Source organism: Lynx canadensis, chromosome E3 (genome assembly GCF_007474595.2).
Source record: "Lynx canadensis isolate LIC74 chromosome E3, mLynCan4.pri.v2, whole genome shotgun sequence".
Lineage (NCBI taxonomy): Eukaryota > Metazoa > Chordata > Mammalia > Carnivora > Felidae > Lynx > Lynx canadensis.
In genome coordinates, this window is record NC_044318.1 from 39,553,522 (window position 1) to 39,579,369 (window position 25,848).

General features: G+C 61.6%; 1 protein-coding gene across 2 annotated transcripts in view; it reads left to right on the forward strand.

Moving 5' to 3' along the window:
• The window catches only part of MAD1L1 (mitotic arrest deficient 1 like 1), a 321,549-nt gene that overhangs the window by 118,966 nt on the left and 176,735 nt on the right, over positions 1-25,848 (forward strand). For both annotated transcript variants that reach the window (XM_030300339.1, XM_032591537.1), the window contains exon 11: positions 4,856-5,000. In XM_030300339.1, the coding sequence (XP_030156199.1) occupies positions 4,856-5,000 (145 nt within the window). The remainder of the gene's footprint in view (positions 1-4,855; positions 5,001-25,848) is intronic.

The following is a 25,848-nucleotide window of genomic DNA, read 5'->3' on the forward strand; positions in this document are numbered from 1 at the left end:
TGCAGCCGGTACCCGTGCACCTCTGTGAGTTCATCGTCGCCCTCCCGAGCTGCCGCGCAGCCCCCTGCCAGGTCCCCCACGGGCGCGGCTGCACCAGGGGTGCGCAGGGCTTGGGGCGCTCTCCTGCGGGGCGGTTCTGCGGGGGCATTCGTGAACGTGCGCGGTGCTCCTTTCCACAGCCCGTCCCTGTCTTCTGCTGGATGAGCCAGCTTCTAGAATGTTCGGCCTCTCAACATTCCCTGCTGAGCCTCGGTGGAACCAAGACCTTGGCCGCCTCCCCCTGGTGTGCCTGCAGCCCCCGCCAGGCCCTGTGAACTCTGGGGCCAGGCCTGTGTGTGCCCGTCCATCCTGGCTCGGCATGGGTGCCTGAATGCCCCAGACAGAAAACGGGCTCGCTTGCCGGATGGCGGTTTGGCCCGAGCTGCGGCCCCGTGGGGTGCACGGGGCCTCGTGCAGTGAGCCGCTCAGGGCCCGAATTTACGATCTGTAAACCGGAGAAGCTTAGAGAGCATGTGTGTTAGTGGTTTGATCTGCACCTTGGAGCTCGAAGGAAGAGGATGCTTCAGAGATTTTGCAAAATCGTGAATAAAATCTTGTTAACGTTTTCTTAGCTTTGCACAAAAGCGTACTTGCTAGAGACCAGCGTGCGCCTGCCGTCCTAGTTCACCCCCAGCAGTCTAGCTCACGCTGCACTGCGTGCTCTCGGGCACGTGATCGCGCGCCTGCCTGCGAACGCCGGTCCAAGCGCGCTGGTTAGAGGTTTGTTTTGAGCTTGGGTCTGGCGACGGCCGTCGGCGTGTTTGCGCCCTCCCGTGTTCCTGGGCCCACAACGGGCGCGACGTTGCATGGGGAATGGTCGTCCCTCCTGGATGGACAGCACCACCCCGTCCGGGTCCTTCCCAGAGGCGCGTGGCCGGGAGAGCACCGGCCGCGGAGGCGCGGCTGCAGGGGTCGTGTGGGGCCGGAGCCGGCATCCGAGGTCGTCTCCGAGAAGGTCATTAAAACGTCTCCTGCCGCTTCAGAGTGAGCCGGGTCCTCTGTTCCTTGAAAGTAGGCGTCCTCAGGTGAGGGCGACGGGAGGGGCCGCAACACGGAGACGGTTCTCAGAAGCTGAGACCTCGTCTCCCTCGGCAGACGCCCGCTCGGGAAGGCATTGATCGATAGGCATGCCGACTTCTCCTTCAAGCACTAAGCACTTCATTTTGAACCCCCAGAGGCTCGCGGAAATGCCAGTGACCCCAGAGTTCAACTTCAGCTTGGAAGGTAGTGGTTTAATGTTTTATGAGTATTCTCCTTTGCTTCCCAAGAAAGGCTGAGGTGGACCGGAGAGGACAGCCCGACGAGAAGGGTCAGCCGTCGGGCACTAGTGTCTCGTGTCGGGCCGCGGGCTCGTTGCGCATGTGGGGTCCCTCTCTGCCTTTCTGCTTGTGGGGGCGGGGCGGGGCAGTCTGCCTGCCGCTGACTTGAACAACTCACTTGGGGAACTTTGGCCAGGATTTGTGGAAACGTCAGGAAAGCGCACTCCTCTGGGAGGCCGGCCCTTCTTGGTGCCTGAGGGCCTCGCTATCCCTCGCCCTCTGTCCTGCGAGGCCAGGATCCCCGCCCCAGGGCTGGCCCCTTGAGTGTGTGGCTTACCGTTGCTCTGTCTCCGGGGAGTTTATATGCAGAAGTGTGTCCGTCCTGACTCCTTGTCCCCAACCCGTCCTTTCCTCTCCTCTCCTCTCCTCTCCTCTCCTCTCCTCTCCTCTCCTCTCCTCTCCTCTCCTCTCCTCTCCTCTCCTCTCCTCTCCTCTCCCCTCCCCTCCCCTCCCCTCCCCTCCCCTCCCCTCCCCTCCCCTCCGCTTCTTTCCTGCTGAATGGACGCCTACATGGGGAGGGGGGTCTGTGCTTCCCATCTCCCAGAACTGTGCCCTCGGCCCCCGAACCCTGCCCTGCGTGCAAGGCAGTGACACACCTGGGTGTTGGCTCCCTGACCGTCACGTGCCTGTTGCGGTGATTGAGTTGTGTGCGTGGACTCCCGCCCCTTTGCCCCACGCTCTCCTTTGCGGGGGTGGGGCGCCCCAGCAGCACCCCGCACACGTCTGACCTGGTAGGTTGGATAGCACCCGCCTTTTCCCTCGCTGCTTCCCACGGCGGCTGCTCCGTGACATCAGGGCTCTCTCTTCTCATCTCAGCTCCAGCGTGACAGGCAGCGACAACGACCTTTCATGCCACATTCTCTCGGTTGACATGAGCCACATGGTTTCTGTGCCCCATCGGCGCACAGCCCCGCGAGGTCGGGCTCATGCTGGTCCCTGCGTTTGAGAACGGCCGGGTGCCTCCGGGCTACCGATGGTCCTGGACAAGCCTCTGTGGAGCGCGCCCCCTGTGATGCCCTGAAGATGAGTGCGACTTGTACTTCCGTGTCCGAAACGCCTGAGCGCGGACGAAGCCTGCAGGGCCAGCAGCCCTGAGTATGGAGCGAGTCCCTTGGCCAAGGGCAAGGGCTGGGGATACGCTCAGCTGCTCGCCCAGTGCTGACTCTGCAGGGTCATGTGTCCTCTGCCCTGTTCCTTCTGGAACATCCTGGTTCCCTGGAAGGCATTTCACCATTGGGACAGGCAGTTTCTCTTTGTTTTTGCCTGCTTGCTTGCTTGCTTGCTTGCTTGCTTTCTTTCTTTCTTTCTTTCTTTCTTTCTTTCTTTCTATGTGTATTTATTTATTTATTTTTGAGATAGCGCGAGCTGGGGAGGGACAGAGAGAGACGGGGGGACACAGGATCCGAAGCAGACTCCACGCTGTCAGCACAGAGCCCAACTCAGGGCTCAAATCCATGAACCGTGAGATCATGACCTGAGCCAAAGTCGGACGCCTAACCGACTGAGCCGCCCAGGTGCCCCTGAGGCAGGTTCCCTTTCTGACTGCCAGCCTGGGCCCCGTTGCCTTCCCATTGCCTCTCGGCCGATGCGATGTGTCTGTGACATCCAGGACTGGGCAGTGGGCCCCACCAGGTACTGGGGGCTGAAGCCCTCTCGTGATTTAAGGGGGGATTTAAGCACGAGGAGCTGGCAGCCAGCAGACTAAGACGTGGGCGTCCTGTGCCCCGGCTTGCCTCTTAGCTGCTACCAGCTCTTGCTGGGGAACTTTCTGGTTTGACCCCCTCATGGATGTGTGGGCATCATGCTCCTACATGGGGGGACCCGGGGCTTCTCAGACTCCCCCAAGGCCGTCCCCACCGAGCCTGTGCTCAGGGTGGCTTGTCCGTGGCTCCTTATCCCTGAGCTTGGCTGGACGGCGGCTCGGCCTTGGTGTATGAGCGAGGGACACTGCTGGTCTTGTAGTTACGTTGCCGGTTGTCGGAACGCTGTTTCAAGGCACTTGTGAGCTCCCACCTGGGTCCCGCGGATCTGGAGTTGATCTCAGTCCTCGATTATTAACTTGGCCTATGCACAGCATCAAGTTGAATCAGAACTGAAAATAGCCTCTTAACGGGCCGGTTTCAAATGACTGTTTTTACCTGTCTTTTGTCTTATTTCACGTCTTTGCGGAGCACCAAGAGGAGTCAGGTGCGGCCGGTCACTGTTCCCTTGAACCCTTGAGCTACTGACGGGGGTTCCCGCGCTGGGCCGGCCCAGCCTCCTACCCGCTCCCTCTGTGACTCATGCGCACGCTCAGACTGAACTACGAGATGAGAGCAGAAACCGCACGCTCGTGCGGGAGGGAAGTGGGCTTGGCGCACGTCGCCTCCGAAGACAGCGTCCACCGCCGTCCCCGGGAAGTGAGGTTTCCTTCAGGTCGTGGGGTCAAAGCGGAAAGGACGCGGTGGGAGGCCAGGTGTGACGTGAGCCCACGGGCGCCCTCCCCGGCGTGGCCCCGGCTCACCGTGCCGCCTGCGTGAGCGCCACGTGCGTCAGCTCTCAGCACATCCTGAAGACACCGTGTTTCTGCATTTCCTTCGGAAGAGGCGCCTCCCGGCCCTGCGGGGTCCGGGGACGCCTCCCCTCGCGGCCCCTCCCCTGGTCATCGTCCCCTCCGTCAGGCCGCGGGGACGGCCACCCTGCGTGCAGAATCGCGAGGCTGCGTGGTCTCGGGAGTCAGGGGTTGTCCACGAGCGCTGGGTGCCGGCTGCCGTTTGCTGTTTAGGAACAGGTCAGGAGCAGAGGGCGGCCCCGGGCAGGACTGAGGGGCCGAGCGCGTTTTGGGGCACAGGCCGGGCTCTGAAGGTGCTTCAGGGCTGGGCCAGGGAGTCGGGTGTTAGCCTGTGGGTGGTCAGGAGCCCGGAGCCCTGACCTGGGCCCCCCTGCTGTCATCTGCCCCCTGAAGGGACGACTTGCATGGGGCTCCGGTGGGATCCACGGCAAGGTCTGCGTGCCGGGGGTCTGGCCTGTGGGGGGGGAGGGGGAGCCGCTGCGGGGCACCCCGGCCGTTGTCGGAGCCCCGCTGGCGTCCGGCGGGGCAGTGCTGGGGGAGCGGGCCCCACCTCCGGGTGGCGGGGGCTCCCCCACACCCGCGGCACATCTGGCTGCTGTGATCCGGATGGAAGTGCTTGCCGGTAATTTAGCTCATTCAGAAGTGCCGTCTCCCCGGAGCGCTGCGCTGCTGACAATTTTTCCCATTGTGTGTGGGGTTGAGTCCCCCCCTCCCCCCGCTGCCTGCCGTGTTCTGGGATCACCCTGGGTGTCTCTTTGAAATCCAGAAACTCCTGAAAAGCTCTAAGTAGCTATTCACGAGTAAGGAAATGGCAGCGTGCCGGTTGCACGTGCGGCTCTATTTTGGGACCTACGTGACGGGCTCGTCCTGGTCCCGGGGGACCGTGGCGGGGGCGCCATCCTGCGGGCCAGGCCTCACTGCTCTGCCCTGTCTCCTTTCCCCTCAGCGCCCGTGGGCTGGAGAAGGTCCGGCAGCAGCTCCAGGAGGAGGTCCGCCAGGCCAGCGGCCAGCTGCTGGAGGAGAGGAAGAGGCGGGAGACACAGGAGGCCCTGGCCCGGAGACTCCAGAAGCGGGTCCTGCTGCTGACGAAGGTACGGGGCCGGGCGGGGGCCCGCCGTCCCGGCCTCTGCTCCCCTGGCCGGCGGCCGCCAGCCCATCCCCACCACATCCAGGCTTCCCGAGATCGCCGCCAGCCCGAGGGCGGTTTTAACCGCGGTGAGGAGTGTCCGGCTCCTCGGGCCGTCGGGCTCGTGTGCGGCTGCCTGGGGTCCCCTCAGAAGGTGTCCGCCTCCCTGCGGAGTCGGGGCTTCGTCAGGCTGTGCCTCCGTCCCTCGATGCTCGCGGGGTTCTTGAATCATAGCAAAGACTTCTCCAGACCCCGGAGGTCCCTCTGGGACTTGGAGGGCCCAGGTGTGGGTCCCCTTCTGGACGGCCGTCCGGCGACCTAGCGCTCCCGGTGAGGGGCGGGGCGGCCGGGGCCGCACGCTGACCCGGGGTCACGACCCCTTCCCCGGGCCACGGGTGAGAGCAGCCTTCCCCTCCTTCAGTGACCAGATCCCGGTGGGTCTGTGGCCCATGGTTTGGACTGAGAACTCTCACCGGGGCCGAGATGCACTGGGCCTCGTGTGTGGGGCGGGCTCTCTCTGACCGTCCTGTGCCTGCAGAGCTTCCCACGTTGGCTGGACGGAGCCCGCTGGAGCGCGGATCAGGGTTTTCTGTGGGACGGCGTCATTTAAATGCTGCTGTGAATGCTGAAGTTTCAGAAGACGGGGAGGAGAGAAACTGCATCTGTCCCCACACGCTCTCCAGACACGGACGGGGTGTCCAGCTCGCTGGACAAAAACCCCTCCCGCCTGCGCCCGACCCGGCCTGGTGTGGGCCGCGTGTGGGCCGCGTGGGCCAGTGTGAGGCCACGATGGCCCAGATTGTTTCTAATGACAACCGAGGCTCTTTGGCCCTGGGGCCACCTGGTTATGAAGGTTTTAGGGGACAGGTCGTATTTCAGCTGCTAAGCGCCCGCCATTTTGTGGCTTCTCCAGCACGTTCCTTGCCGTGCCGTGGTGTCCCTCGAGAGCCTTGGCATCCCTCAGGGCCCTGGGTCCAGGGCTTCCCAGGTCAGGCTCAGCCGAGCTCTGCACACAGGCCCTGGGTACCACCCCTGTCATCCTGGCTCTGCAGGCGGCCACCCCCGCAGCCTGGGCTGCCTCTGGCAGAGACGAGGGCGCGGTCCCGGGGCCTCGGTGCTCGTGGACGGTTACGGGCAGGGGTTTGGAGCCGCCTTCTCGTGCCCCCACCTCCTCCCTCCCTTCCCCAGCACGTACTGCGTGCCACCAGGTCACCTGCACAGGTTCTGGGTCACGGCCCTTCTAGTGCCTGTAGTCTAGCCGGACGGGCAGGAGGGACACGCGCGCACATGCCAACCGTGATGGGATTTTCGTGGGAGCGGAAGCCGCCGCTGAGCCGTGGCCCGAGGGCTCGGTTTGAGAGGGGCACTCGCAGAATTTGGCTCCGTGGAAGACGGGGGGATGGGCAGGAACGCGGGCAGAGGGAGCTGGGGCAGGAGGCACAGCCACCGGGAGGGCACGTCCACGGCACAGCTGCCTCGGCACGTCGGGGCTGTGTGGGCTGTCTGCGCCTGACTTGCTGTGAGCGAGAGGCCAGGACGGGCTGCGGTCCGTGACGTGGCAAGCACGGGCTTTTTCGGGGTGACGGGCAGGGGACCTTAACCTGTGACCTTGGAGAAGGCGCTCGGTCCCTCTGCGTCCCCATTTTCCCATCCCCGGGATGAGCAGCGGTGCCGTGCACCGAAGCGGCCCGGGTGCCCGCCAGAGGGCTCCGCGGGGACAGCGCTCACGAGAGTCACAGGGAGGAGACAGAGTGGAAGTTCCCGAGGCATGTCCACCCGGCCTGCCGCACCCTCCAGCATGCCCCCGCCCGGCACCCACCCAGAGGAAGGGAATCTGGTGCATGGCGCGGACGTCTGCACCCCCCTGACGCAGCATCGCTCATGGCCACGCGGCCCCGGTGCCCGTCAGCGCTGGGCGGGGGAAGGAGGCGCCGGGTAGGTGCCCGACGGGTTATCGTTGAGCCACAGGAGAGAAGGAAACCCCGCCCGTGTGTGACACCACGGGCGGGCCTGGAGGACACCGCCGAGCGACACGACACAGCGAATCTTCGGACACGGGGAGCAGGTTGGTGGCTGCCAGAGACAGGCTGGATGTGGACGAAATGGGGGTGGGGGGGCACGAGGGACGGACCTCCAGACGTGATACAAGTTCTAAAGGGAAAACATGAGCCACGGGTGCAGAGCATCCCCTCTTTGTGGGGGGCCCCGGGTCACCCGTGCCGTGGGAAAGCAGCCCCCCATCCTGGACCAGGGGTCCTGCGTGTGAGGCCGCGTGAGAGTGCTGTCGCACGTGGGCAGTGGAGTGTGCGGCCGTCTTAGGAAAGGGGGCTTCGCGAGGGTTCGTGGAGGGCGTCCGGGGTGAGGCTGGTTGGGCAGGTCGGCGGTCACCCTGGTGGAGCTTTGCCGGTGGTGGGTGCGTGTGGCTCATTCCGTCCTCCTCCAGGGCCTCGTGAACGGCGGGCCGCCGGTGGCCTGAGCCGTGGGGCACGGCCTGGAGTGCCTTGTCTGCCGCCTACCCGTCCCGCATGTGCACCGCTCAGAACCACAGCTGGGGCACAGTGTCCCGCCTGGATGTGCGCACGGGCTGCGTCTCTGTTCCCCGTCGGTCCGGAAGGCACCTTCTCCAACCCTCCCCTTGGGACAGCCCCTTCTTACCCCAGGCTCCTGTGGCGCCTTGGCCACAGGGTGTTGTGGCTGGTCCGGCGGTCTTAGCGGGGAGCCTATGACTGCCGCTGTGCGTGCAGGGGGGCGTGTGGAGCTCCATCTTCGGGGCTGTCTGGCCAGTGTCGTGGCGAGCTCTCGCGGCTTCCGTCCCGTTTCGTGTCCAGCTGGGTGGGTGACTGCTGTTCCCGTGGGGCTTGCTGATGGGGTCTTACTTGATTTCAAACCATTCGTATTTTTATTTTTAATAAAACTTATTTTCTGGAATAGTCTGTGATTTAGACCAAAATGGTCTTGGAACGGTCGTCACCGCTCAGGGACCAGGCTTGACCAGGGCCGTTGACTGAAGTCTGTGCCGTCCTCCCGTTTGCTTCATTGCCCCTCAGCCCTTTCTCTGTCTTGGACCCCCCCCACGGTGAGTCGTCACCTCTCCTCGGGCCATGACAGTTCTCGGACTCCTTGCGTGGATGAGCCCACCGCCCGGAGTGCGGCGCGGGCGTCCCGTGGCAGGTGCTGGACGGGGGTGTGTCCCAGGCTTTCCTCCCAGGCCCCCGGGGGACGGGGCAGCTCTGCACGGAAGCACCCCGGCCGTAGCCTGACTTCCCCGTGTGGACACTGGCCTTGCTTCCCGGCTGTGCCGGGTCAGCCGGGTCTCTCCCTCCACGGTGCACGGCCACACCTGGAGGCTGGGGGTCACGCCCCTCCTAGAGGGCGCAGTAGCTCCATTCTGGACTCTTCTGCATGAGGTTCGACTCTGCTTTCCGTTTATCCGTTAATTCGGACACTTAGGCGTATCAGGCAGGCTCCCGGGGATGTGTTGTAGGTTTGGGTTTTACCGCCGTGCTGCTTGAATTTGTCCCGTTGGCCGCCGGGAGCTCTTTCAGTTGTCAGGGTGGGGGTGTACCCCCACCCCCCCACTTCCCTGCTGTTGGGGGCCGCCAGGTGCCCTGGGCTCATCCAGGTGTGTCCCACCCACCCCGGCGCCAGCCGCCGCTCCAGGACCCCATCCCCTTCCCCGGAGAACGGCGTCAGGATCCGCGAGCCGCATGAGTGCGCTGCCTCTCCGTGGCCTCTCAGCTCGCAGGGCCGGGAAGCGTGTGTCCCAACTCACATGTGCACACGCGTCTGTGAACATCTCCCCGTGTTTCTTCCCCGAGCTCTCATGAACCAGACGCGTGTTCCCGTGGACGTGCCCGCCTCCAGCCTACAGCACGTGGGTAATCCCAGCCCCTCTCCTGCCACCCTGACCCCCGACTCCCACCACCCACCCCCCACGACCCCTCACCCAGCGTGTTAGCCCCGGGTGATGACTTTGTATCTTCAGCTTTTTGTTTTTGTTCAGTAATCGTAGATCACTGGGAGTTGCGAGGATAGCACAGGAGGGTCCCTTAACCCATCACGGTTTCCCCGGTGATGACGTGGCATGTAATTTTGGTGCCACGCTCTGATCCTGGTGCACGCGTATGTAGATCCGCGTGGGCACCCCCGCCCTCAGGGTGCCAGACGGCCTCCCCTGCAGGTGTGGGCACACCCTCCCCTCCTGCACCCTGGCACGGCAGCTGCTCATCTGTTTTCTGTCCTCAAAGTTCTGTCCTTTCAAGAACGTGGTCAGCATGGAATCATACAGCGCGTGGCCCTTTGAGACTGGCTTTTCCCCTCGGCGTGTGGCCCTCGTCCACCTGGGTCGCACTTGGGTCAGCAAGTGGTCCTTCTTTGTTGTCGAGCGGGACTCTGCACCGCTCAGGGCGTTTCGTCGTTTCCAGGTTTTGCTGTCACAGATACAGCTGCTCGAAGTGATGGCCCACAGGTTTTGTGTGGACCTGAGTGTTCATCTCTCGGGGTGGGTGCCCAGCAGGGCGCTCGTGGAACCCTGCAGCGTGGCCCCCTGGGAGTCCCCGACCCCCGGGCCCGTGTCTCCAGGGATGGGCTGCTCCTCGCTGGGCCGGAGGTGGTGGCTGGGGCTCCCACTTGGTCTGCAGGCGGGGGACCGTGGCGTCGCCAGGCGAGCCAAGTTCTTCCTTATGAGGAGCCCGTGTTCGCCAGTTTTCCGTGGCTGCTGTGGTGGTACCATAGCCGTGGCAGTGGGACTGGCACGAGTGTGTCATCTGGCAGTTGTGGGCAGGGCTGGCCGCGCCCTGGGCCCCAGACCCCACCAGCCCGCGGCAGGTACCGGCCTCACCCTTGCCAGCCGCCGGGAGAGTTTATGCCCAGGCTCGCTGGGCTTGTCGTGGAACTCGGTCGTGTGGTTGTAGGACCACGGGTCCTGTTCTGTGCCAGCTGTCCTCACTGCTGGCGCCGGCTCGCGTTCTTGCTCACGCTCTCCCTGCGGTCCCTCCAGCAACAGGCCGTTGATGTCCTGTCACGGTTCACATCTCGGCGGCTTCCTTTCCCGGCTGCGCTGGCGAAGTTCCCTGCTTCTCAGAGCTCACGCGGCTTGGCCGGCATGGGCGGCGTGGTCCCGTAGTTTTAGGGTCCCTGACGTAATTCCATCTGCAGAAACCTCCTGGCCTGGCCTGCCACGCGTGCGGTCAAGGGCGGGAGGTGCTGTAGACGCCAAGACTCGGAGGTTCAGGCGCCTACCAGGCCGGCAGACTGCCCGACGCGGGGAGTGGGCCTGCGCGGCGGGCCGGGGTGGGCTGGAGGGCTGTGCCACCCGGAAGGGGCACCCCAGCCGCTGGAGCCCGAGAGAAGCCGGCGTCACTCACACGAACGTCCTGTGGGTTTGCAAAGTACTCTTACTTCTGTGTGTTGGAGGGGGCGGTGGGGCAGCTCAGGGAAGCAGTCCCTTGCGGGGGCGGGTGCGTCCTGCGTTCACAGCGAGTGAGTCCCCTGGGACGGTCTGCCCACTGCCTGTCGACAGGAGAAAACGTGGAGCGCTTCGGAGACGTCCTGTTGCCGGGCACAGCGGCCATGCCCTGTACCCCTGTTTCCGTAGGCGTCCTGCTGAGCGAGCACCACACCCTCTCTGTTTGCCGAGATCACTGGGGTTCTCCCTGACACGCGTGGTTCCCCCGCCCCCCGTTAGAATCCCCGGGGGAGTCCCCGTCCACACAGGTGCCTCATGACGGTGCTGGGAGGTGTGACCCCCTCCGTGCTCAGACCGCGCCCCGCCTTTGTGAGTAGGAAGCACCCAGCTTCCTTCTCGGGCATTTTCTGTTCCGCAAGGTCACCGCTCGGGTCCCGAGGCAGGAAATTTCCATTCTTCCTGTCTCAGCAGGTTGGAAGCCAGTGGCACTTCCTGGCCTAATTCAGTCTTCACCCTGACCCGCTGCGCTCACCGGCCTTGCTGAGTTAGGGCGAGAGTGGGTATTGATTGCCTCGCGCTGACTGATGGCTTATACTGACTGTCGCTCGAAGGCACGTTCCCGATGGGTCGATACCAATCTCCTGCACAGCCCCGGGCCCGGCTCACGGGGACCCGCCTCGCCAGCCAGCCGGGTGATGAGGCTGGCTGTTCATCAGGCCCGACTGTGCAGGGGCGCGGCCAGCCCGCCGCTCCCTGCTCGGTGCCGGGTGCACGTCCACCTTCACCTTCGAGTGACCTGGGCTCCGCAGCGTGTCAGACGCTAGCCCGGCGGCTCCTGTTCAGATGCTTCCTCGTCAGGGCACCTCTGGGGTGTTTCTGTTGCTGGCCTTTCCCTGTCCTTGCCCGCCCCCCGGGACAGAGCGGTGTGTGTGGTGCCCCTGCCACACGGCGGGGCCGCAGCGTGGGCTCTGGGCTCCCGTGTCCACCGAGGGCCCTGCTTGTGTGTTTGACATTTCGGTACGCAGTGCTTGGAGTGCGCGGTTTTATTTTGAGACCTTATTAAGCGGCTCTCGTCTAAGGGTTTAATTGTTACTGATAGCTAAGAGTGTAATCACCTTGGTAAAATACCACGACTATTTTAAGCGATTGAAAATTGCCTTCCAGAAGTGGGTGAACACAAACCATTTTCCTATTTGAGATGAGCTATTTCCAGTGGGCCCCTAATATTCCACAGTATGGTTATAGAATCTTGTTATTTATAGAAGCCGAGCAGTTAAAGGTAAGTTTTTAGCGAGAAATTAAAAAAACCAAATGAAAACAGAAGCTTAACTCTTTTCTTTTCTTTTTTTTTTTTTTTTTAAATTTTTTTCTTTCAACGTTTATTTATTTTTGGGACAGAGAGAGACAGAGCATGAACGGGGGAGGGGCAGAGAGAGAGGGAGACACAGAATCGGAAACAGGCTCCAGGCTCTGAGCCATCAGCCCAGAGCCCGACGCGGGGCTCGAACTCACGGACCGCGAGATCGTGACCTGGCTGAAGTCGGACGCTTAACCGACTGCGCCACCCAGGCGCCCCAGCTTAACTCTTTTCTACATCCTAACCGTTCCCTGACCCCAGATTCCAGAGTGCAGTGGTCTTTGAGAGGAGGGCACGGGTCACTGGGCCTTACTTACAGGGGGAGTCAGAGTCCGTGGTAGGTAGTGATGATGTCCCGCCTTTGAAAGGTCCCTGAGTGGGGTGGTGGTCCTCCTGGGTGGTGGTCTTGGTGGGGTAGACATCCTGGGGGCGGGGAGGGGTGGCCCCATCTGTGTCGGGCATGCAGGGGTGTGGAGTGCTGGCTGGCTGAGGATCCCCACGCACAGTGTCAGCGGGACTGCAGGCCGTTCTGTGGACGCCCGACCCCGTGCGTGGCCCAGAACCTGGGTCTGCCCCAGAACCTTGAGACTCTGGCTTCAGCCGTGCTCTGGGGGGGGGGGGGGGGGGGGGGGGGGTGGGGAGGACGCGTGGGAGCTGGCCCTCCCCATGCGGGGTTTAGGGGCTGATTGCCCTTTGCTCCTGAAGTTGTACGAGTTCTCTCCTTATTCTGAACAAGAACCGCTTGTCGGAGATGCGGCCGCAGCGTCTCGCGGTCTGCGGCTTTGCTGCTTCCCTCTGAATTGTGTCTGTTGACGAGGAGCAGCTTTAATGTCAGCGGGGTCCAGCGGGCTGATTTCGTTACCGTTGTGCTGACGCTTTCAGAGCCTTGGTGAGCTTAATGACCGTGACCTTTGCTACCAGAGTCACGGGGATAGTTAACTGTGCTCTTCTAACTGCTTTATGGCCTCACCTTATACGGGTGACCTAACCTGGCCTGCACGTGTCAGGATCATTTTTCCCCAGATGTTAACTGGACTCACGCTCGTGGTCATCTGGTGGCATATACAAACGCTGAGTCGTTACGTTGCCCGCCTGAAACTAATGCTACGTGTCGGTTATGCCTCACTTAAAATTTTTTACAAGATTATTTTCTCGGACTGCCTGGGTGGCTCAGTTGGTTAAGCGTCCGACTTCAGCTCAGGTCACGATCTCACGGTCTGTGAGTTCGAGCCCCGCGTTGGGCTCCGTGCTGACAGCTCAGAGCCTGGAGCCTGCTTCGGATTCTGTGTCTCCCTCTCTCTCTGCCCCTCCCCTGCTCATGTTCTCTCTCTCTCTCTCCCTCTCTCTTTCTCTGTCTTAAAAATAAATAAGAACATTAAGTTTTTTTTAAAAGATTATTTTTTCTCTGTTGAATATGCAGTTGGCCCAGGAGCATTTACTGAGAGATATCCCTTACCCTGTGTGGTGTCATGTGGCCATGACCAGCCACCAGGCACTGGGCGTGGGGAGTCCAGCCTCTGGGTTCTCTTGTTCCGTCGGCCCTTTCTGTCTTTTCGCCAACACCACCCTGTGTCCGTTTATGATGTGTTAATACCTGGTAGCGAACCTTCAAAATTGTTGTTGTTCTTTAAGATTTTGGCTAATTTTGGTCCTTTGCTTGTCCTTACGCATTTCGGAATCAGAGTGCTAATTTATGTGGAAAACTCTGCTGGCACATGATAAGGATTCAGGGAATTTGTAAATCAGTTTGGGAAGAAATGACACCTGGACTTTGTGTTCTGAATGAGAACATCGTAGATGCATGCTATTAGACATTTCCCTGCATATTTTCTATGTTGGGTGCAGCATTGACGGTGTCTCTGAGAATCTCGTGTGTGCGTGTGTGTTACTGGTGTCTGCACACGCACTGACCGTGTGCGCGGCAGTCCTGCCGACCTCGCTACGTGGGCAGAGACGAGCCTCGTGTCGGTGCATAACCCCGGCACACCTCTTCCCCTCGGGTCCTCGTGCCTTTCCTTGTTTGTCCTTTCCCTGTCTTCTTGACGTGGCCGCCAGTCGGCTGTCACGCGGAAGTGACAGTGGTGATGTCCCTGACTCATGCAGATCTCCGGAAGCTTCAGTAATTCACCGCCGAGGATGACACATGCTGTTTGTTTCTCGTAGATACTCTTCATTGCGTTAATGGAATCCCCTGCTATGTGTTGTTTCGTTTCTTTTCTTCAAGATTTTTTTTTTTAAACAATCTCTATACTCAACGTAGGGCTCGAACTCACAGCCCTGAGATCAAGAGTTGCACGCTCCGCTGACAGAAGCCAGCCAGGCACCCCCTTTGTTGTTCTTTTCTAAGAGTTTTTATCAAAAATGCCTACTACATCAGTTTCGATGTGGGTTATTTTTATTGCGTTCCGTTCTCCGTTCAAGCATTTTCTCACATTCTCTCTGGATGTGCACAAGCTGACCTTCAGGCAAGGTTTCCTGCGCTCAGAGCACAGCACAGGCAGACGGGAACCTGGAAAGGGATCGGAAGATCCCAGACTCACTCACCTCTCCTCGGCCCTCTCGGCCCACAGATTGTGGTGGAGCGAGTGCCGCGCACCAGGCTCTGTGCCGGGCACTTGTGAGCCGGGGCCGTTGCACAGCCTCTCGCTCGCAACCCGAGGGCGCCTCCCTCTAGGGTACAGAGCAGACCAGTGGGAGCCTGGAACGCTGCGGGGGGTTTGCTGAGCGCCACACGCAGCTAGGGAAGGAGCGCCCGGGTGAACCTCCCGTGCCAGAGCTTGGGCGGTGGCTTTGAGTTTTGTTTAACAACTACGGATCCACAGGAAGTCGTGACGGTAGTGGACAGGCCCCACATATCTTTCCCCCAGCTTCTGCCGTGAAAACCTGTCCTGTGATTACAGCACAGTATTAAAACCAGGCGCTTGGTGTTTGTGGGGTGTGTGTGTGTGTGTGTGTGCGCGCGCACGCGTGTGTGTAGGGGGCTCTGTGTCATGTGAGCCCATGTGCAGATTCGCCAAAGTGCCCCCGCCGCAAGGACCTTCTGCCTGCTGCCCCCAGAACCACACCCACCCATCACCCCTACTCTGTTTTCTGTCTCTGCTGTTTTTGGCATTTCAACGATATTAAGTAAATGGAATCACACAATGTGTGATGTATTCGAATTGTTTTTCAATTAATAGACTCTATTTTTTCGAGCCATTTATGTTTATAAGAGCAAGAACCAGAGAGTACAGACCTCCCATGATCCTCTTCGTCTGTCTCAGTGATGGCTGTCCTGCTACTAACACCTTGCATCAGTCGGGTCCGTGTGTCACAACCGATGAACCGTGATGGCGACGTTATGATTAATCGGGTCCACAGCCTACGTTAGTGCCGGCTCTCAGCCTCGTGTGTCCTGTCGTTTGACAGATGCGTGATGTCGTGCGTGCAGCATGGCGGTGTCACCTCACAGAACGATGTCACCGCCCTCACATCCCTGTGCCCCGCGAGCTCACCCTCCTTCCCCCCCCCCCGCCCAGAGCCCGGGCGGCCGCCGATGTGCTCCCGTGTCTGTAGCTGTGCGTTTTCCAGAACATCACACAGTTGGAGTCGTGCAGCGTGGAGCCTTTCCAGACGGGCTGCTCTCGCAGTATGTTTTCAGGGTTCCGCCGTGTCTGCTCACGGCCGGATGGCTCGTTTCTTCCCAGCGCAGGCTCCCGCTCCGTTGTCTGGGCGCGACGTAGCCTACCTGTGCGCTCACTTGGCGAGGGCGAGCTGGTGCGTCCGGGCCTTGGCGGTTTTGAAGGACGCTGCAGTAAACGCTTGTGTGGGAGTTTTGTGTGGATGCGCAACGTCAACTTGCGTGTCTGGATCGCGCGGTAAGCGTTTCGCTTTGAACGCTTTCGCCACCAGCCGTGCTGGAGGAAGCCGTGCCTTCTTGTGAAGCTTTTCACACGCGGTGTTTTTTTTTTTCCTCTTTTGTAGAAGCTCTACGAGGTGGGGGTGTTGCCGTGTTCCCGACGGGGTCACGGGCCACTGGAGGCTGGAGCCATGCGCGTCGGGCCTGGCTCCTCCCCGGACTCTGCTGATGACCTCTGCCTTCAGGCCTCCCTCATTGGTCAGGTCACCTCAGGCTTCTGTTTTCATTTCAACTCTGAGTGTAATTGGGTAATAAACCTTCCGGGAGCCTGAAAGTGGCACTCAGGGCACCTGTCTGCCTTTCCCGGGTGACCGTGCATGTGACCTGAGGTGGCACCATCTGGAACGAGGGCCATGAGAGGAGGAGGAGGAGCCCTGAGCGGGGAGGACTGCTTTTGGGGGAGGAGCCCCGGGTGAGGATGAGCCCTGGGCTGGGAGGAGTGCAGTGTGGGGAAGAGCCCTGGGGGGAGGGGAGCCCCGGGCAGGGAGCAGATGCTGACGGGGGCACCTCCCCACGTCCCTGGGTGTAACGGCGGGGTCCCTTTGCCGCAGCAGCTGCCCTGTCCGTGGCCACAGGCTCCTCCCTCTGGGGGGGCCTGGGCTCAGGTGGGTGGCTGGCAGCTCGACATTTCTGTCTCCGTGAAAGCGGATCGCGTCCATTTCTCTTGGGAAAGACCTTAAACCTCGGCTGCTTTTGCGCCCTGTCCTTATTTTCTTCCTGCGTCCTCCTTCTGAGCCCTCGAGTCTCCTAATCTTATTAAGGGATTTCTCTTGTGTGCCTTCCTTTTAATGCTGCACGTTCCGGGTCTCAGCGTGGAAGGAAATACTTAACATGCTCCATGCCCGTCCTGTCTTCCGAGAAACAGTCCTTCTAAGTGCCCAGAGTGCCTTCTCGTGCTCCCCTCGCCCCGTGCAGGGTGCTGGCACCGTTGGTGCGGGTCGTGAGGGTGCAGTGCCCCCGAGGCCCAGTTTGGGCTCTGGTTGCCCATCCTGCCGTGCGCCTGCCCCCACCCAGAGCCGGCCCCCCCGCACGCTCTGTTCCGCACGGTGATGAGCGCTCCACGCGGAGGTGCCGAGGGGCCTTCCTCTTGACAGTGGGTTTGACACCATCAGGTGGCCGTGGAGGTGGGCGGGGACGCGCCTGCTTGGGGTAGGCGGTCCGTGCCTCTGGGTTCGGTCTGTTCTCATGGTTCTGGCGTTTCTGAGGAGGAAGGGCCTCTACGCCACAGCACCGTCCGCACCGCTCTACCCCGGGACCTGCGCCGTCAGGGTGGCTCATATACACACGTGCCCTCGATGGTGTCCTGGGGCCCATTGACCGGGCGCGTGGTGTGGGAGGCCTTGCCAAGGTGTGCCAAGGACCGGTGCCCTCGGTCCCTGTGACTGCAGATGAGGAGGCTTGACCAGACCCCCCCTTTCCGGGGGCACCCCGGCCTTCTGTGCCGTCCCCCTCGTCTCTGTCCCGGTGCGCAGCCTGCCCCTCCAGGCAGGACTCGTGTAGCCGTGGAAGGCACGCCACGTGGCCCTGCAGCGTGTGGAGTGTGCACCTCATCACCCCCACCTCCTCCGCGGTAGAGGGGAGCACCCCGCAGACCAGAGAGGTTAAGTAATCCTGGTGGCTCTGCACTGCCTCCTCGGGGGCGCACGTACAGATCAGGTGGGATCTCGTGAAAAGGCAGGGTTTGAGTAAGCAGTTCCGTGCCGGGCCTCAGATCCTGCCCGTCACCGGCCCCCAGGTGGTACGCGAGCTGCAGATCAGCGGGTGGTGCCGGACGTCAGAGTCCTGTCCACTTCAGAGACAGTGCAGTGGGGACCTGTGATCGACCAGGGCCGGGATTGTGCCGCAGCCGAGTCATCGGGCCCGTGGTGAAATGTGCTTTTATCCGCACGGTGCCAGGCTCAGATGCGGACAGTGGTGTGGAGCGTAGCCGGCTAGGTGTCTGCAGATATCTGCAGGCCCCCCCCGCTGTCCACACCCAGTCCTGGTCTTTGTCACAGCCTGCCCGCCTCCAGCGACCACGTTCCTGTCCCCCTCCATCCCCTCCGCCCCCAGAGGAGCTCGCTCACTGTTGATCCGTTTACTGGTCTTGTAGAAACGCTGACCGAGTGCCCTCCCAGTGCCCGTCCGGCTGTCCCCACACCTGCACCCTGCTGTCCTGCCCAGGCTGGTAGCTCCCGAGGGGTGGGGTCTGCAAAGCGGAGCTGCTGGATCTTCCATCAATTGGGGTCTGGGAGCCCCCCGCCCCTCCCCCACCGCCGCATGGGCAGGGCCCGGGCATGATTGAAATTCAGGCTCAGATTCAGACCTTGCTTCTGTCTTACTTGAAATGCCTCCCTTCTCTTTTGTCTGCTCCTCGAAGAAAGTCTGCAGGAGGGTAGCGGATGTCACCCGGCCCGTGGTTTCTGATTTAACATTTGTTCCGCTTAGTGCGACAGCGGCCCTCGTCCTCCCACAGGTGAGCGAGAGCCTCTCGGCTTTAAAGTTTAATTTTCAGGTGTTAATATATTGTCCTTTCAGTTTACCTCTCTAGGCTGACATTTTTGTTATATCCGTTTTGTTATATCCAAGAAAGTCGGCCTGTTTTGTTATAGGAGCGTGCCGTTTGCGCAATTCATTAGAAAGCCAGACTTGTCACAGGTATTCTTGCTTTATCCACTGAGGGGGCAGTGGAACCAGGTTGCGGCAGAAAAGACCTAGAGAGAAAAGCAATTTTAGGGAATATAATAAAATCAAAGCAAAGTGCCTTTTATCCCTCTGCAGTTTGAAGACACTGATGAAGATGGGGGTTGCGGGGGCGCGGGGGGGGGTGCCGGGGGGGCCGCGTGGGGCTTCCTCCCGGCAGTGCCTGGGCTGGGGAGGACGGGACCCCGAGGGGCCGCGAGGGGAGGGCAGGCGTGCCTTCTTCTCACTCGTCAGGGTAGGCCTGGCCCCGTGCCCGTGGCCTCTCGGCCCTGCTCGTTGGGCCACGTTTGCGCGGTTTGGAGGCTGTGTTCAGCTGCACCCAGAAACCCTCATCTCCTTTCCTCCCCACCCTCCGTACGCTCTAGGAGAGACCGCAGCCCTGGCCCCTGCCCCGCCCGTGCTGGGGCTGCAGCAGCCTCGGGGTGCCCTGGCAGTGTAGACCTAACGGTGCCTTCGCCGAGGGCCACGAGTTTGGGGAGACGGGGCGGCGCCCTGCCTCCAGGCACGCGTGGCTCTTCCACAGTGGCCTGCGTGGTGTACGTGTGATCAGAGGCCCTGTGCTTTCCTGTTTCCCCGGGCTGACTGCCTGTGTCCCCGTTCTGCGAATGGCAGATGAAATCCCAATAGCTTAAAAAAGTTAAAACTGGTGCCGCCTGGCTTTGGTCGCGGGAGGCAACTAACTCACGCCCTTTGCACAAGACCACTGGCCCCGGATCTGCGGCTCCCTGGCGTACCTGTGCCGTCGGAGCTAGGAAACCATGGCCTCATCCAGCGGGGGCCGCCTGGGCCCAGCACCTTCTCCTTGTGCTCCGCCTGGAATGCGCTATGTTGGGCACGGTGGACCAGACACCCCCCCGCCCATGCCCCTGCCTCCTGGGCCCCCCGCCATCCCTCCGCAGGCCTCTGGGCCTTTGCTGGTGCTTCTGCTGGGCCAGGCATCCCCCCCACCCATGCCCCTGCCTCCTGGGCCCCCCGTCATCCCTCCGCAGGCCTCTGGGCCTTTGCTGGTGCTTCTGCTGGGCCAGGCATCCCCCCCGCCCATGCCCCTGCCTCCTGGGCCCCCCGCCATCCCTCCGCAGGCCTCTGGGCCTTTGCTGGTGCTTCTGCTGGGCCAGGCATCCCCCCCGCCCATGCCCCTGCCTCCTGGGCCCCCCGCCATCCCTCCGCAGGCCTCTGGGCCTTTGCTGGTGCTTCCTCCCTGCTTCTTTGGCTCTCAGCCTCCCCAGCTGCTGCCTGTCCTGTCATCTTTGTTTCTCTCTGCTGAGAAGGAAGGGCCTTTTCTGTTTTGGTCAACAGCAGTTAGCTTGTAGGAAGCTTTTCGTGTACAGTAGGCACCCGGCAAACGTCTGCTGCCTGGAGCCCCTGGTTTGTGATGGGCAGCGTCCCACCTCTGTTTCTGGTCTCTGGCCCCGCTCACTGCCTTTGCCTCTGAGCGGCCCCCTCCTGACTGCCTTCGGCACTTGTGCTGTGCCCTGTGTGTGTGAGGGCTCGCTGCCCCTGCCAGAGGGCTCCCGAGAGCATCCCTTTTGCCACCCCTCCCGCCTGCCCCCTGGGGGGTGTTCAGGGCCCACGGAAGTGCTCGTGGGGAGGTGGTAGACACAGGCACGTCTGGGTTGGTTGCAAGGGGTTAAAACCAGCAACTTGGAAAATGGCCACAATGACAGTTAAAGGAACAGCAGCGCCCAGTGCAGAGGGCAGGAAGATGAGCTGCTCTGGGGCGCCGGTGCCCAGGGCAGGGGGGTGGGGAATGGGGCTCAGCCCAGGACTGGAGGCTTGGAGATGCCCCCCATCCCTTCTTCAGGTCCTGGGGGTGGCCCGTGGGTGGTGCAGGGGGCCTGGTGCCTGGCTCTCAGCCCGGTCCCCACTGCCCCGCGTCTTCCAGAAGGCCCCCGTCCCGTCCCCCCCGAGCATACCTGCAGGCCGCTCCCTGTCCTCTCCCGCCTGAGGCCCCAGGCCAGCTGGAGCTCATACCCACCGTTTTCTCCACTTACTCTCTGCCCTTTGTGAAAAGTTTGCCACGTGTGCGCCGACGTGTGCATATCCACCTGACAGGCATGTCGGTGATGAAATACTAACTGAATCTGAGTACATTTGCCTGGGAAGTCTTTAAAAACCAAATGAGGGGCGCCTGGGTGGCGCAGTCGGTTAAACATCCGACTTCAGCCAGGTCACGATCTCGCGGTCCGTGAGTTCGAGCCCCGCGTCGGGCTCTGGGCTGATGGCTCAGAGCCTGGAGCCTGTTTCTGATTCTGTGTCTCCCTCTCTCTCTGCCCCTCGCCCGTTCATGCTCTGTCTCTCTCTGTCCCAAAAATAAATAAACGTTGAAAAAAAAATTAAAAAAAAAAACAAAACCAAATGATTTCTAAAAACTAGGGTGAGTAGGATCTCCCGTTTTTCTCGCACCCCTGGGTAGTCCTGGGCACGCCCTGGGTCGCAGGTGCCCGGGAGGAGGTGACCACTGGGTCCCTCTGAGGCGGAGGAGCTGGGTCTCCGCCATCAGACAGGCCTGGGGGCCACCTGGTCGCTGCCATTGCTTGTGCTGCTTGCGGACGGGGAAGCAGATGGTGGCCTCTCGGACGTCCCCTGCTCTGTCTGTCTCCGTTTATCGTCACTTTGGCTCTTGCTCCTCTGAGGCCGGCCCTCGAGTCCCAGCCGGCTGGCGGCCTGCCTGGGCACGAGCCCGCACAGGGGGCACTCCGTGCTGGCGGGGCAGGAATGGTGCTCACCGGCCGCGGCTGCGTTTCTTAGATGCATCTGTGCCGGCAAGTGAAACTGGTCCCCGAGTCCCGACACGTGTCCGTGAGCCCTGGCGGCTCTAGCCGGCCGCGTCCCCGTGCCCGTCAGCTTGTCCAGGGCTCTGAGAAATCCATGTGATGGGGACTGGGAGGCCGCCGCCGTCTTCATTTGCATATTCCATATTTTGCCGGTGAGGTAGTTTTGCACGAATGCTGAGTTTCTAAAGCACAGCATTACAGTACTTTCGGTCTTCCTTCCTGAGGTGTTTGCCCTCCGCTCCGTGTGGCCCCCGGGCGACGGCCTCCCTCTCCCCACCGGCACCCTGGCTGAGGCGCCCGCAGCCCAGTGCAGCGCTGGCGGAGAGCCCTGAGCGTCCTCGTTGGAAGGAGGCCGCAGTCCCCCAGCTCAGGCCTAACTGGTGCCGGGAGACTGGGCGGGCGGTGAGAGGGGCCCTGAGCGCCCCTGGCAGACCGGTGAGGACTCCGTGTCCTCATTCACGCTTTATTTTTTTTTTTTTTAATTTTTTTTTTTTTCCACGTTTATTTATTTTTGGGACAGAGAGAGACAGAGCATGAACGGGGGAGGGGCAGAGAGAGAGGGAGACACAGAATCGGAAACAGGCTCCAGGCTCTGAGCCATCAGCCCAGAGCCCGACGCGGGGCTCGAACTCACGGACCGTGAGATCGTGACCTGGCTGAAGTCGGACGCTTAACCGACTGCGCCACCCAGGCGCCCCTCATTCACGCTTTAAAATCCCCTCTCGTCTTGTGGAGACCTGCTCTCCTTTTAACTCAGTTCCGAAGAAATCCAAATCTTTGAATAACCTTCATCCTGAGCGGAAAGGAAGTTGGCTGCAGGTGGAAATTGGTGGTCACGCTCCGAGACGTGGTTCCCCGCCAGGCGGCCTCTCCAGCGCCACCGCTAAAAATAGCCACGCGTCCTGCTGCTGTCACAGCTGCCTCCAGCGCACTCCTGGTGACCGTTCCAGGGGTACCGAGGCGCCCTCGTCCTCTGCGGGCTGTGCCTGGCTCCCTGGCTGCCCTTGGCCTGCGAGGCCATGTCCGTGTTCCAGGTGCTCCCTGGGTGGCCCCCCTTGGCTGGCCTCTGCCCCTGGCTTGTCCTGTTTGGTGCCCAGAGAGTGGGTCCCGGAAAGCGTCTGTGCCCTTGGTGTCGGGGAGGAACCCCGTGCGCTCTGTCTGGGGGTCCCCACGCCTTCAGTGTCGGGGTGAGACCCCATGCCCTCATTGTGGGGGAGGGAACCCCGTGCCCTCTGTCTGGGAGTCCCCACGCCTTCAGTGTTGGGGAGAGACCCCACACCCTCTTTGCGGGGTCCCCACGCCCTCATTGTGGGGGAGGGAACCCCATGCCCTCTGTCTGGGGGTCCCCACACCTTCAGTGTCAGAGAGAGACCCCATGCCCTCTGTCTGGGGGTCCCCACGCCTTCAGTGTCGGGGAGAGACCCCACGCCCTCATTGTGGGGGAGGGAACCCCATGCCCTCTTTCTGGGGGTCCCCATGCCTTCAGTGTCGGGGAGAGACCCCACACCCTCTGTCTGGGGGTCCCCATGCCATTAGTGTGGGGGAGGGACCCTGTGCACTCTATTGGGGGGGGCCAACACCCTTAGTGTGGGGGAGGGACACCACATCTTCTGTGTGTGTGTGTGTGTCCCCACACTCTCCATGTGGGGGAGGGACCCTGTGCCTTCTATTTGTGGGGGAGGGTTCCCATGCCCTCACTTGGTGAGGGGGACCCTGTGCTCTCTGTCTGGGGGCTGGGCCTCCCCTGCCCTGAGCCCCACTGTTCCCTTTGCCAGCCCAGGCTGCCTCCAGCGGCCCCGGGAAGCCAGGCACTCAGCATTCTGTGGGATTCTCTCCAGCACGGGGTAGTTCCTGGCTTCCTGGACTTAACCACACGCTGTAGCAAAATGTTCAGTGAGGGGGGCACAGCTTGCAGTGGTGGTTTGTCCTGAAGGAGAGTCTGTGGCGCCTGGGACTCCGGCGGGGCGCTGGGACTTTCCTCTCTCTGGGCGTGTGCAGCCACCGTTCTCCTTCTGAGGGAGGAAGCCGACCCTGGCCGGCCGGGCTGTGCCGTTCTCCAGGGACTGGAGGCCCTCTGGGTCTGTGCGCGACCCCGACCTCGGCTGCCCCTGGTGGGTGGGTGCCCAAAGGCCGTGTTCCTGGCTGCGTCCAAAAGGAGTCAGTGCCTGGGCTGGGGGCTGGCAGGTGCGCTCTTTCTGTTCTGGGGGCAGAGCCAGGGACTGAGGCTGGGAAAACCCGAGCTGGCACTAAACCCGGTCATTCAGTGCCTCTGCCCTCAAGCCTTCTTGTCTCTCCGCCGTCTCTTCCTCCCCTGGACGGGGACGAGGGTGTGCGCTGCCCCGGCACGGGGCCGAGCCTGGGGAGTGCTGGGGAAGTGTTTGTGACCACAGGTGGCGCACACGTGAGCTCGCGGCTCCCCACCTGCCCGCGGTGCGTGCGACCTAGGACGGTGCGTGTGACCGTAGACGGTGCGCGTGATCGCAGCGGGTGGTTCACACGTTTGCAGCCAGTGCTGCTCTGATGTGATGCGTGTTCTTAGAAGTCACCCTGCTCTGCAGGATCACTCGGAAACTTCCCAGGTGACAGACACCCTAGACGTGGGAAAGGAGTCGAACAAGCCGTGGTACAGTGTTGCTCGCTGGGGGGTTAAGAAGCACACAAAAGCCGTGCCACTCGACCCCTCCCCGGGAGTGTGGCCGAGAGGGCCACGCCAGGCCTGGCTGTGCCCGGGGTCCTGTAGGTTCCTGTGCTCTCAGCGGGGGGCGATTTTGCCATCAGAGTCCCCCCGGGCGGCTGCTCGTCCGCGCTCTCTGTGAGAGGCCTCGTGTGCCGTGGCTGAGGTCTGTGGTTGGAAGTAAAGTCTGTTTTAGTGAACGTCTTGTCTCACCCCCGGCGCGGGACCTGAACGAGTAAGCGTTCCGTGAATACGAGTGGTGGCTGTCGTCCGTCACACCTAACTCATCTTCGTGAACATGGTCATTTTCAAAATTCTTTGAGCTAGGATTTGCAGAATCCCCGTTCCGGGGTGAGCAGTCTGTGGCTGGGGAAAGTGGGAGACGGCCTTTCCCGCTTGTAGTTCAGATGCACCTGACTCTGACCTAGGCTCCTTCCCGTCTGTCGGTCGTGCCTCCTTGTGTCAGAAGGGGTGTCAGAGTGCGTGTGTGCGAACGTGTAAGGGCGCACGTGCGTATGAGCGTGTGTGTTATTGTGTACGTGTGTGATTGTGTGATCTGTGAGTGTGCGTTCATTGTGTGCACGGGTGTGCACCCGCCCGTGGGTGCGTGTGTACGTGTGTGCTGTGCGTGAGTGCGTGTGTGTGTCAGTGTGCATGTGTGTTTCCATTGTGGCAAGCCGCAGTTGGCTGCCTTTCCCACGAGATCCTCACGGAACATTAGGCCCGGTGGGACTGGCCCCAACCATCGTGATAGTTATTAAGTAGCAATAAAATGGGGTCTGTGTTTACAGAGCCAGAGTGCACTCAGACTGGAAGTTATTAAATATCATCCATCATCAGATGGAAAACAGTCAAATGCAGGGAGAGCGGTTCAGAGTCCGTAATCTTTTGGTCAGCTTCACCCGTGAAGACCCAAACTGCCCCTAATAAAGTCCGAGGACCAGGGAGGAAGCTCTTCTGGAGCCGGGCACTCCCGGTGCGGCCGCGGAGTCAGGCCCGTGCCGTGCTGCTGCTCGCAGCAGTCTGCGAGGTGACTGGGCGTCCGCTCCGGCTCGGTGCTGCGGCCGTGGGCGGGACACAACGCTGGTTGTCTACTTGTGCCGTAGGTCGTTTCCGTCGTGCGCTGTGTCTGGAGAAGGGGGGGGACACTTGGCGCTGACGTCTGCCCGCCGTGCCTCGGCAGGGAGGGTCTCGGCTGCCGGCTGTCTGCCCGGGACGGCAGCGCTCAGTGAGGAAAAGGGCCTGCGGTGGATCGTGGACCCTCTCCTTGGAGGCCCGCTCCTCAGCTGAGTCTCCGCGTCTGTCCACGAGCAGGATGGGTGCACGTGACGGTCATGTCCACGCGAGCGGCCGTGTGGTGTGCCCGGTACACGGCTTTGTTCCCAGGGGTTCCGGTGGAACTGGTCCAGGATGGAGTTCGTGAAGGTGCACAAGAGTCTCGCGGGGTCGCCCGAGAGTCCCGCTCGTCTGCGGCCTGGGGTCCAGTGTTGGCTCCGCGCCTGCCTGGCCACGTGCTGTGAATACGCTGGATCCACTGTGACACTGGCGTGTGGACAGCGGTTTGTGTCTTGTCTGACGTCCAGGGACGTCAGCCCCGGAATCCGTTCCCATAGTTCATGCAGATGCGCTTTCCAGGTACAGGGTCTGATTTCCAGAAGAACGTGAGAGAAGTTGGACGGTTGCTGCATCTGCCCCGGGTGAAGTTTTGTTTTCTCTAGACCATTAGTTTCCAGTAAGTTTTACCGTGCTTAGAGGCTTCTTTCCTCGCGGCCTCAAGTGTCCAGCCAAGAGTGGTGCCCTAGCAGAGGGCGGCAGGTGTGACAGGTGCCCCAGGGAGAGAGCATGGACCCCCCCCCCCCCAGGGCATCCTGGGCTCACAGAGTCCAGTCCGGGAGTGGGAGAGGGGGTCTGCACTCTCCCGGGCAGCAGAAGGGCAGCCTCCTGGCCCAACAGCAGATGAATACACACGAGACGCCCGGTCACTCACAGGGCCCCCCACGCTGAAGGCGTCGGCAGGTGGG